The sequence below is a fragment of the Arachis stenosperma genome, chromosome 2, assembly GCF_014773155.1.
Source record: "Arachis stenosperma cultivar V10309 chromosome 2, arast.V10309.gnm1.PFL2, whole genome shotgun sequence".
In the NCBI taxonomy this organism is placed as follows: domain Eukaryota; kingdom Viridiplantae; phylum Streptophyta; class Magnoliopsida; order Fabales; family Fabaceae; genus Arachis; species Arachis stenosperma.
The window spans coordinates 4,780,032-4,793,231 of record NC_080378.1 but is presented as its reverse complement, the minus strand read 5'-3'; the positions used below and the strand labels follow the sequence as shown (position 1 = coordinate 4,793,231).

General features: G+C 35.0%; 2 protein-coding genes across 2 annotated transcripts; one reads left to right on the top strand and one right to left on the bottom strand.

Annotated features, from left to right (window-relative positions):
* The first annotated feature begins 850 nt into the window (after positions 1-850).
* On the top strand, positions 851-3,295 carry LOC130961273 (serine acetyltransferase 5). Its single transcript, XM_057887044.1, has 2 exons — positions 851-1,478; positions 2,486-3,295. The coding sequence occupies exons 1-2, from the start codon at positions 1,074-1,076 to the stop codon at positions 2,975-2,977; spliced, it is 897 nt and encodes a 298-aa protein (XP_057743027.1). The 5' UTR covers positions 851-1,073; the 3' UTR covers positions 2,978-3,295.
* Positions 3,296-3,347: 52 nt separating this feature from the next.
* LOC130961272 (pentatricopeptide repeat-containing protein At2g22410, mitochondrial-like) lies at positions 3,348-5,438 on the bottom strand. The gene has a single exon (XM_057887042.1). It carries the CDS (start codon positions 5,320-5,322, stop codon positions 3,580-3,582), a length of 1,743 nt encoding a protein of 580 aa, XP_057743025.1. The 5' UTR covers positions 5,323-5,438; the 3' UTR covers positions 3,348-3,579.
* Between the last annotated feature and the right edge of the window lie 7,762 nt (positions 5,439-13,200).

Below are 13,200 nucleotides of genomic sequence, written 5' to 3'. Positions count from 1 at the left end.
AATTGTAATATCAAATAAGTCTTTTTTAATATTTAGAAAATAAAAAATAAGTAATTAAAAATTTCGCTTGATATATAATACACATAATATTAAATTATTATAACTTCGATTTAATATGACATTGTATCTCTAATATAAATTTTCTATTTCTAAATAAAAGTTAGTAAGGTTGATTTATAAATTACTCTCAATTATTTTCTTCTTTATTTAGAAGATAAAAAAGGTTAAATGATAGGTTTTTAAAGGATATTTATTTGGGTGGATTGAATTCCATAAATTTCCAAACTCCTTATCATTAAAAAAAAAGCATAAGAATAGTTTATTCTTATATTCTTCTAAAATTTATTTTTCATATCCACACATATATCATAAAATAATTCCAAAATATCTCCTGTGAAAAGCCGATTAATACATTCAAGTTAAACTATTTACAAAAAAAATTATTTAACTATTAAATCATACTTGTTTTCATATTTATTTTATACTTAAACAAAGTAACTTAATAAAATATAACTAAACAAATACTATATATTACAAAAATATTTTATGCACAAAAAAATTAACTGTTAAATTAATTATTGTGTATTTATAGATAAATATATATTATTTATTTTATTTTTAATATATATTTTATATTTTAATATATTACTGATTTGATAACAAATTTTTGATACAGATAGACTTAATATAATTGATATATTATTATATTATATTATACCATTTATATTAATACCTAAAATGCTAATAAAAATATTATTTTTTTTCTTAAATAAAAATAATAATAAATAAATAATAATCCTCTATATATATATGAGTCATGAGCAGAGCCACTTTCTAAATCAACCATTCAACCCCAACATAAAATCACAACCTCATGTCCAAATTTATGTAACTCTTGGAACAATAATAAGTTAAAAAAAAAATCAGTTTATTCAGTTTTCAGTTTCACTCTTTCAACTCATGGTTCTCAATATTAGCCTCAGATAACAAAGCTCTTTTATCATCACTCTCATCTTTCTCACTCTCACCCACGCGCGCTTCATTTCTCACGCGCCACTTTAAAAATAGAAAAAATGCCGACCTCCTCATCTCCGCCGAAGCCCACGGCGGAGCACGGCACCGGCGGCGGAGCCGGAGTAGGAGGATTATACGAAGAGGAAGGATGGGTTTGGGGGCAGATCAAAGCGGAGGCGCGTCGCGACGCCGAATCGGAGCCGGCGCTGGCGAGCTACCTTTATTCAACGATTCTCTCTCACCCTTCATTGGAGCGTTCGATTTCGTTCCATTTAGGGAACAAGCTTTGTTCTTCGACGCTACTTTCGACGCTGCTCTATGACCTTTTCCTCAACGCGTTTTCCTCCGATCGTGCACTGCTCTCCGCCACCGTCGCCGACCTTCGTGCCGCAAGGGAGCGGGATCCGGCGTGTGTGTCGTACTCTCACTGCTTGCTCAATTATAAAGGTTTCCTTGCATGCCAGGTGCCTAAACCCTCTTTCTCTCTCTCTCTCTGATTCCGAGATTTTAGGGTTTATGGTTTTGATTGTTCTTTTTCATTTATTTTGTTCTTCGATTTCCAGATTCTGTTTCTCACTTTTTTTTTACACTGAAATTGTGTGGCTCTTTTGCTACAACTGTTTGTAGCTTCTGTTTCTCAAGTTGTGAATTTGTGCTTCGATTTTATTAATATTAGAGTAACGAGACAATTAGGAATGTGAAGATTTTTCGACTTCGGACTAATTAGTCCTAAAAGAAAACAAAGAAAAGAAAATAGTCATGTAAATAATAACTTTTGGAGCAAATTTCACTTGTTTTAATAGGATTATAATAAATAGAGCAGTTGATAAAGGGCATATAAAAATTCAAAAGATAATAAATGATTTACTATCCAAAATTATATCGTTTTCATGCTCATGTGACAGTAACGAGACATGCATCACTGTAAATATCGAAATACATGGACAATTCGGTTTCTTTTCGCACTATTCATTGATAGAAGGACATACATGTATACCGTTTGCTATCTTGGAGGTCGTTATTGGTACTTTTTTTTTCCTTCAAGGACTAATTAGTCTAAACTCAGCATCTTCGAAGATTTAATTGTCACTTTACTCATTATTATTACTATCATTATCATGTTCTCAAATTGAGTGAATTTGTGCTTCAATTTCAGCTTCTGGCTCTCAAGCTGTGAATTCTCAAGTTGTGTGAATTTGTAGTTCAGTTAAAGTTTTTGCTTAATTGTTTGCAACTTCTGTTTCTGTTTCTCAAATAGTGAATTTGTTCTTCATTTCTGCTTTACTTTCAGAATTTTCCATTTTTATCACCAATTGTTCAAATTTGGTGTATATATTTATATTCCAGTTTTCTGCTCGTGTTATATTATGCATTTATGCATATTTTTTACCTTCTCAATTTGCAGCTTCTGTTTATAAATTTATTTATTTGTTTGTTTTTCATCCGTCTGTGTGTTTGTCTGTCGTTGCAGGCTCACCGTGTGGCACACCGACTGTGGCAGCAGTCACGGCGGCCATTGGCCCTAGCACTCCAGTCTCGGATAGCTGATGTCTTTGCCGTGGACATTCACCCTGCGGCGAGGATTGGGAAAGGGATTCTGTTTGATCATGCGACCGGCGTGGTGGTTGGAGAGACTGCAGTGATTGGCAATAATGTCTCTATTCTGCACCATGTGACCCTCGGTGGTACCGGCAAGGTTGGTGGGGACAGGCACCCCAAGATTGGTGATGGTGTGCTGATTGGTGCCGGTGCCACAATTCTTGGCAACGTGAGGATTGGTGAAGGTGCTAAGATCGGTGCTGGGAGCGTTGTTTTAATTGACGTGCCGCCACGGACTACCGCGGTTGGGAACCCGGCGAGGTTGGTAGGTGGGAAGGAGAAGCCTTCTAAGCATGAGGATGTCCCCGGGGAGTCAATGGACCATACTTCCTTCATCTCTGAATGGTCAGATTATATTATTTGAATATGAATATGAAAGATGAATGCTTCAGAGTTCAGATGGATTTAGGAGGAAAAGAAGGGGAATTTTATGTTCTTGTAGAGTTTGTAGTATAATTAGATTATAGATGTGGATTGAGAGTTTAGTTAGCTTTGAAAATCTAAGGTTATTCAGTTACCGAACTGTGTTGAGATTTGAGAAGTGATCCTGTAAATTCCTAATATGGCTAATAAGGCTATGCCGCTATGTTCAATACTGAGATCACATGATATAAATCTTTGTGATCATGCAATATGATAGTATGTGGTCTACTGGTTTTGTTAATAATCTGGCTTTCAAACATGGCATGACTATTATATTATGGTCTCAGAATCAATACAATACACTTTTTCATCACTGCCAATTTTATTTTCTCAGTTAGCAGAACAAAGTCATATACCAGTGAATGCAGAGAGAAAAGGGTGGTTGGGTGATAGAGACATCATTCATGAAAAATCTTAAATTGAATACATATGAATATATGGGTATGTTAATCTAATCGTAAAATATCAATTTCATGTAATATTTTCCCCATAAAAATGAAGTCAATTTATGAAGTGATAAATGATTCTCCTGGGTAACAGTCATCAATTTACTATGGAACTGCTTGAACCAACTATTTCTATGGAACTGCTTCCTGATGTTTTATGTACATTACTCTCTTCCATAAGTCCCCTCATTTTAACAACATCTTCCCATCTGTTGGACCCAGCATAGGTATTAGATGAGAGTACATAGTTACCACTGTTAGAAGGATCAAGTGCAAGAAGCTTGTTTGAGGCAATCTCAGCCAAGGGTAGATTTCCATGAATCTGAGAGGCACTCAACAATATCCTCCACACCACAACATCTGGAGCCATCGGCATTTTTTCGATGAACTCGTAGGCCCTTTGTAAATTACCAGAGCGACTCAAAAGATCGACTATGCATCCGTAGTGTTTCATTTCCGGTTTCAGTCCATAAACCTTTTCCATACTTTCAAAGTATTCTAATCCTTTATCAACCAATCCAGCATGAGCACAGGCCAGCAAAACCCCGAGAAAGGCTCCGTGCGTCGGCTGCACGCCTTCTTTCAACATCAGGGAAAAGTAATCGAGAGAGGGAATCGCAAAACCGTTCACTGCAAGACCTGAAATTAGTGAATTCCATGACACACAGTCCTTCTTACTCATCCCATTAAACACCTCCAAAGCTTTCTCAACTACACCAGATTTGCAATACATATCTATAAAGGCATTTCCAACATAAACGTCGGCTTTAACCCCATGTTTCCTTATATAGTCATGGACAGCCTCCCCAACATCAAGTGAACCGATATGTGCACATGCGGAAAGCACGCTAGCAACAGTTACCTCGTCCGGCTTCACTTTAGCTTCCATCATCTCTTTGAAAAGCCTCACTGCATCAGCAAATTGGTTTGCTTGAGAGTAACCCGTAATCATGCTGGTCCACGAGAACACGTCTCTTTGCGGCATTTCATCAAACATCTTCCTAGCACCAATTAAGTCCCCACCTCTCAAATATCCCATAATCATGGCATTCCAGGAGACCACATTCCTCCTTTGCATCCGATCAAATACTTCTCTAGCCCGATCAACAATGCGGCGTCGTCCGTACAAATCAATAAGCGTGTTCCCCAAGTAAACATCAATCTCAACACCATTTTCCTCAATGTACTCCACCATTTGATCAAAAACACCCCACTCACCCAAACAAGAGCATGCAAACAAAACCTTCACCATAGTCACTGCATCCCCTCTTACACCAACCGCACACATTTCTTCAAAAACACTCAAAACCTCCCTAAACCTCTTCCCCATGCTATACCCACAAATCAACGAGTTCCAAGACACCAAATCCCTCTCAGGCATTTCATCAAACACCTTCTGAGCACACCCCATCTCACCTAAACAGCCATACATGTGAACCATCGCGTTGGAGACAAATAACCACGATCCAAACCCAAGTTTTAGAACACGAACATGAGCCATTTCACCGCACAAAACATCGTTAACTCGCGCACAGGCCTTGAACAGAGAAGGGTAAGTGAGGTGGTTTCCAAAGAGGCCATGGCGGAACATGAGGTTGCAGGTCGTGATTGCATGATGAGGTTGGTGGTGGGAGAGGGACCAAGCTCGGATCACGAGGTTCCATAGGGACAAGGTGGGCTTTTGGATTCGGAGGAGTACGAGGTGGGCTTTGGGGAGTGTTGTTGGGGAGAGAGTGTAGGATGTGATGACGTGGCAGATGGAAGAGGAAGCGTGGGCTTCACGGTAAGTTCGGATGAGGTGGGCATGCAGGGCTTTGATCTGGGAAGATGAAGGTTTCATTGTTCATTGGGAAGATAAAGAAAAGATTGGGTTTTTGTTTGTCGATGGCGAAAGAGAAGTTAGAAGAAGCAGTTTTCAATGGAAGAGTTGTTCTTCTCATTGCGCTCTGATTCTGAAGCTGGTTTAAGCACTGTGTTTCAAAGATGGCGTGACAAACCACCATTTCATGAGATCCCATAATTTTAAAATAGGAAAAGTCTAGGGGCCAGCAGTTTTATTGAATTTTGACCAGCATGTAACCAGCAGAGGAAGGTGAGCCATTGGATGAAATTTCACATCAATCTCACACCATTAAATTATCATTGATGGCTAGTTGATGGCTAACAATCACAAAAATTACTGCCCCTAGCATTGCTCTTTAAAATATTTATCATTTTAATAATTCACCACCTTTATTATTTGTGTATCTTGATATAAATTTCAAATATATTGAATTATTAATACGTCAAATTTTAAAATTGATAGATATTTTTGGAGGAAAGAGTGTAGTTAGTTTCTTAAATTGAAGAAGAAAACAAAACTTAAGATGATGTGGTTAACTGCGACTAAGCATTCTATTATAAAAGGTTAAATATGATTTTAGTTTGTAAAATAGGGGTTAAAAATTTTGTTTGTTTTTTACTTTTTGGGTTAATCACCAATTATACTCCTGAATTTTGTAAACGCTGACAATGATGTCCTTCACTTTTATTATCGACAAAAATATTATTGGATAATTTAAAAACGTGCACCAAATGCCCGTCCGGCAAGTGATGCTTTTTCCGTTGACGAAAGTGTGTGATGTGGCAAACGAAAAAGCTTGTGTGGCAAATGAAAAGCTTACCTGGATTCATTCCCAAATTTCCTAATTCAATAACCCTAATTCCTAATTAGTAACCTAATTTCAACTAATGTATTAAGAAGTTAAAAGATTTTAACACTGTGAAAGAGGGTCAAAAAGAGTAAAAAAGTTAACACTGGAGTCATAGTAGCCTCTCCATCTTCTCCTCTTCAAGTCACCGTCCAAGACGATCGTCAGTCTATCGTCGCCGCAACGCTGGTTTGGAGGGACATTGTTGCATGTTGGTGGTTGTTCATCTGACAAGGTACGCGTAATATCTTTGCCTCTGCCATTAGGAACTTTGTCTTCGTTCATGTTGCTGTGGCTATATGGTCTTTGATGGGAAAAAAATGACAACTAAGTATGTGACAATTTGGATTTCCGGGCATTAAAGTTTTGTCACTTGATGTATGCGTTGTTTGCTGTATTGCATTGGTTTAGGGTTTAGTTAGGGTATTTTTTTCTATTTTGGATGAACAATTTTAGTAGTTGATTGGTGATGTACTAGTATTAAAATGTGTATTTTTTTCTGTTTGAAATTTCAGATGTCAGCACTCATAACATTTGTGATGCACCACATGGGTAGGTTAGAAAGCAATCAAAAGGGTGGAATGCAATATTCTGGGGGTACTGTTAGCAACATTGACAGAGTATGTGTGGATACTTGTAATTTATTTCTGGTAGAAGGGTTGTTTCTCGATTTAGGTTACACAGGGTTTAAGGACGTTTATTGGTTGGAGCCTGGTTTTGACTTATCAAATGGTTTAAGGCCGCTTAAGAGGGATGCTGATGTTGTTAGTATGTGTGATGCTGCTATAAAAAATGGTAACATGGTTCACTTGTATTTTGAGCATCCTGTTCTAGAAAATTCTAAGTATGTAGATGAAATCAAGGTATTTGATGATGAGGTAGAAGTTGTAGAGGTAGACGATGAGGATGTGTATCGTGATGAAGAAAGACAGGGAGAAGATGAGGTGATGGAAGATCAGTACAATGGTAATGGAGAAGTGGGTCAAGACAAGGGTAATGTTGATTCTGAGGTGTATGATGAAAACAACAATAGTGTTAAGACCACTAATGTACTACCAATTGAGGCACCCTAAGTTGAGGGAGATCAAACTGCTGCACATGAAACTAATGAGGAGCAAAATTGGGAGAGCCAAGTGGCAGTAGTTGGTGACTCAACCACCGAGGATGTCGGTAGATATGGTAGAAAGAGAATTAGAAAGAAACATGCAAGGCCACCACCATCGAAAACCACCAAAGTAGTAGGGGAACCAACAGTTGAAGAAGCTAGAGGAGAAGCAGAATCTGTGAAGAATGTGTCAAATGAAGATGTGAATCCACATGTTGAACCTGCAGTAGAAGGTAATTTCATTTAAAAAATTATGCAATTTAGGTTTCATAAAAATACTAAACTGTGATGTTGTTAACAACGAATTATTTTATTTTATGTTATTGTAGAAGAGAATCATAATGAGGAGGGAGACGGTAATTTAAGACAATCAGAAAGAAGGAAGAGACACTCAAGGCCACAACCATCAAGTCAGAGAATTATTCCTCCCAGTGACAATGAGGCCCCAACAGTAATTGTGCCTGTACATGAGGATAATGTTGATGGAGTTGATAAGGGTGGGGAAAATGAGTTCCAGTTCGAGTCTGAGGATCTTCACAATTTACCTGAATCAGATGATAAAAATGGGGTTCCGGTATTTCCACAACACAATCCTCAAGCACGCTTTGGCTAAGTTAAACTCGAGCTGGGCATGGAGTTTGCAACGATGCAAGAGTTCAAGGATGCTGTTAAGAAGTTTAACATCCAAATGGGGAGGGAAGTGTTCTTTTTAAAGGTGGAGCCTTTAAGATGCAGAGTAATTTGTTATAATCAAGACTATCCGTGGGAGGTGTATTGTTCAAGGAGAAAATTTTCACCAAGTTTTCAAATCAAGACGCTAGTTGATGAGCACACATGTCCAAGGAGTAACAAATCTAGATCAGTAACCTATAAATGGGTGGCTGGAGAATTAGTTAACAAGCTTAGAATTTCTCCTAATTTGATACAAAGGGAGGCAGAAGAGTGGTTCAAGGTAGAAAATGACATAAGTGTAGGTGAGCGAATGATGTATAGGGCAATGGAGATGGCAAAGGAATCAAACCCTGCAGCAGCATCTGATTCAACCACTGCTATCAACAAGTCAGCTCCACCAAAGGTTGCTGGTGCTGTAGCTGCTGCTCCAAGATTCGTGAGGAGGGGTGCATCTAGTGCTAGGGCAAAGATCCCCATTATGAGACCACCATGCACTATTGCACCAGCACATGATCCAATTAGGCCACCACAGGTCAGGCCCAGTGTGGCTGCTGCTCCCACTGCAAGGGCTACCTCAATGAGGCCCAATGTACCTTTTAGACCACCACAAGTCAGGCCCAATGTGGCTGAAAGGCCCAATATTCCTGTGAAGCCCAATACTTCAGCCCAAGTGCATGTGTCAAATTCTAGCTCCAGTGCTCCCTCATTGGTTTCTCACCAAACAATGAATGCAACAAGCAAGGGTACCACAAAGAGATTCATGGAATTCATGCCCACACCTGCACTTTCAAAGCCTTCACAAAAACCAAAGAAGAAGTCATGATGAATGTGTTGTTATATGGTCTTTTGACATTGTAGAACTTATTTAGGAAACCTTTGTTTTGAGTGTTAATGAACTTTTTGGCTGACTTGTTTAAGTTGTTTTCAAAGTTATTGAACTAAGTTGTGTTTGACTCTGTTTAGTACTTTTTGTTTTCAGAGTTATTGAACTCTGTTGACTTGTTTAATTTGTTTTCAGAGTTATTGTCACTTGATCACAGGTTATGCTTGAATTACACGAAATGTTTATTTACTTTTTGGGGATTGCTATAAATGTTATGTAATCTCTTATGGTCAATGTGATCAGACTTAGTACATTTAAATGTTAATTACCAAGTTTGTACTACAAGTATTCTATTTGGTTTTACTGCACTTTGCAAAACACAACACATATCAGGTTCTCATCAAATTTATAGTCCAATAATTTGGTACACTCTTAATACACATCAGGTTCCATGAAAACACAATACAAGAGTTGTGATTCCCAATTTCAACCAAATTTGGCACATTCACAGTTATCAAAATACACACTAATTATTCACATTTACTCTTCATCCACTATTTAACATTAGTCCAACTCAGTTCTTAAACAGAGCAAAAAATTGATGAAGACATCAATTGCAACCCCAATGCACATCATGATTAGAAAAATTTCAATCCTCCTCAATTTTTTTTTCAATTTTTTTCTAAGAACAAGTAGCACCATGGGGTCAATGTCCTCATACTGCACTGATTCGGACAGTTTTCTAGTGCTCTTCTGTTTGAGTTTTCCACCTGAAGATAGCCTGGGTTTGTTGTTCCAAGAACATTCCTTCTCTTCAACCATGTCTTGCTCTTTCAATTCATCAATCCATTGAAAATATTTGCAATCCTGGTTTTTATTCTGTCAAAAACAAAAATTGAAAACCCATGAAGAACATATCAATCATAACATGCGAAACACATATTAAAACAGGAATAATAACAAAGACCCATTAGAGGGCAAAATTCAGTCATGCTTACCTTCCATAGTGGGCACCGAAAGAACCACCTCCCTGGGTTAACATTCATCTTCGATCTCAGAGCAATAACAGCAAGAGAACAGCGACACATACCATCGTACTGCTTCATACCAGAGTCTTCGCACCTATCGTTGCCGCCTTCTACCATTAACGCAGACCTTCGCTTCATACCTGCTGCATCCATGGTTGAACGGCTCTTCAGATGCATCACGTTCTCATTTTGTAATTGGGGATTAGGTTAATGAATTGGAAAATTGGGGAACGGGTCCAGCTAAGCTCTCTATTTGCCACACAAACTTTTCCGTTTGCCACATCACACACTTCCGTCAACGGAGAAAGCATCACTTGCCGGACGGGCATTTGGTGCACGTTTTTAAATTATCCAACGATTTTGTCGATAATAAAAGTGAGAGGCATTATTGTCAGCGTTTACAAAATCCGGGAGTATAATTAGTGGTTAACCCTTACTTTTTTTTTTATAAAATCGTCGCTAAAGTTTAGTTTAGTTTTAAAATCATCATTTTTATCAAAATTTTAATTTTTATTATCAAATTATCCCTAATTAAAAAATATATATATAAAAAAAGGGGTTAAAGGGTTGGAACCAGAGGAAGAAAATCAAGCTGGGGAGGGTTTGGATTTTTCAGGGAAGAAGAGGGGGAAGGGAAGGTGGAAAAGGAAATTCGCTGTCGTTGCTCGTCGTCGTTCGGTCTTCGTCAACGTCGACGTCCGCAGATCCGCGAGGGTGAATGTCGCGCGCCGCTTGATGTTTCTGCTTCTCCTCCTCGCTCGGTCGCCAGTCATTACTGCTCCTCTCCGTTTCTATTTTCAGTGACAAATCCCTCGAAGAACTTTGCTGCTTTTGTTTCTTCTGATTTCATTATTTTTGTGCTTTTGATTCTGATTCTGTTATTTGATTTCATTATTTTTCTGATTTTGATTTGTTCTATTTCTGTTTCTTTTGTTTTATTCTAATTCTATTTATGCTTCTGATTACATTGATTTTATTTTTGATTTTATTATTGTTGCTGCTGGTGTTGTTGTTGTTCTTTTGCTTTTGGTTGTTATTGTTTTATTGTTGCTTCTGTTTCTGCTTTTGGTTGATTTTGAGGAAGAAGTGGAAAGGGAAGGCCATTTTAGTCTGAAGGACAATTTTAAAATCAAGTTAAGCATTAGGAATGATTTTGTAAACAAAAAAAAGTTAGAGACAAAAAAAATTAACTCCAACCTTAAGAATCAAAATCGTACTTAACCCTATTATAAACTAGTAAACTACGCAATGGTTTAGTTTGGCTGTTACTTGCTTGGGTTGTCTCATCATGTAATTTAAAACGAAGTAAATAGTATTTTTTTACTGCATCTTTTAACTCAGGTCAAGGACTAATTTATTGGTAGAATTCAAATTTCTGACACTTATTTAAGCAGACTAATAAGTTAACTATTAGATCAACTTAACTTAACTGAGTAAATAGTAATATAGTAAAAAAATTCATATTTTAATAAAAATAATTTCAACAGATTAAAGTCTAAAGATATCTTATATTAGACAAATTGATTTATATGTTATTTTGTTGTCAAAATTACTTACTTGCTAAATTATTTGTACATGTAAATAGATATTTCACCCTTATTTTTCTATTTTCTCTTTTACATTTAAATTAATAATCTTTTTATAAAAGGGTTAACTACCAAAAACGCTCCCAAATTATTCAAACGCTGACAAAAATGCACCCGAATTTTATTATCAACAAAAATGCCTTTAAATAATTTAAAATACAACAACAATACCCAACAGTAAATATATATTTTCAAAAAATGCCTTAAAGATTGAATTTTTTACAAGAATAATTAAAAAAATGAGATATTATTATTCTTAAAATTTGGTGATTTTTTTATAAGTATATATTTTTTTGTGATTTTTTAAAAGTATTATTAGTTGTTAACAAAAAAATTACAAAAAAAATATATACTCAACAAAAAATTACCAAATTTTAAGGACAATAATATCTTATTTTTTTAATCATTCTTGCAAATAATTACATCAAAATTAAATCTCTAATATATTTTTTGAGAAATACATATTTAATGTTAGATAATCTTGCAAAAAAAAAAAACTAACATTAAATATGTATTTCTCAAAAAATATATTAGAGAATGAATTTTGATGTAATTTTTTGTAAAAATGATTATAAAAAATATTATTCTTAAATTTTGGTGATTTTTTGTTATGTATATATTGTTTTTTGATTTTTTAAAAGTGTTATTAGTTGTTAACAAAAAAAATTATAAAAAATATATACTTAATGAAAAATCACCAAATTTTATGTATAATAATATCTTATTTTTATAATCATGATTGCAAAAAATTACATCAAAATACGATTTTTAAGGTATTTTTTCAAAATATATATTTACTGTTGGGTATTGTTGTTGTGTTTTTAAATTATCTGAAGGCATTTTTGTCGATAGTAAAATTCGAGTATATTTTTGTCAGCGTTTGAATAATTCGGGGACATTTTTAGTAGTTAACCCCCAGCCATTTAAATATTTTAACTATTATTGTTAGACGATCATTCACTTAAAATTGAATTTATATGAAAATGATAAAAGAGTTGATAATTTACTATTTCTATCTATCTATTTATCTCTTTATTACATATAAAATTAATACCAACATACAAAATAAGCTTATGTCATACTTTATGTATTTGTATCACATAAACAATTTCACATATATAAATGATAACTTTGCAATTTAGTATATAAAAAATAATTAGATTTCTCTATAGTATTAATATGTCATTTATCATCGTCCGTTACAAAATTTAAATCAATTTTAATGTTACTAACCCATTTTTTAAATTTTTTAATCAATTAAATTTAATACATATTATTATTATAATATTTATATTGAATTAAAAAGTAACCATTAAAGATATTTTTTTTTTGTATTTATTTTTGAATAATTATATTAAATCATATATAAATTATCAGTTAATATTTTGTACAATATTTTTCACATATTATATTATTATATAATTTATCTTTAAATAATATAATATTTTAAATTTATATTACATAATATAATTAATTAGCTCTCAAGTCTTGATCCAGTGATACGATCTCAGAGAAATAATTCAAATCGAAGATATGTATGTATGAGTATGATACTACAATTTGGGAGTTTTTGGGGTTTTTTTTTTTGTTTGTGTGTACAGTAAAATTCTCAAACAAATTGAAGGAAGAAGAAGAATTAATTGAATATGGAACTCCACTGATCACCTGCAGTCAACAAGTCAATTATATATTTATATGAAATCTAAGCCACAACCACAAAAAAATGATGAGTTCCAAACAAACTAAGCATAAGAAATTAAGAAAAGTGCTTAAAGACAGGTACCGCGTGAAGCCAATGTCTAAACACTATTAAT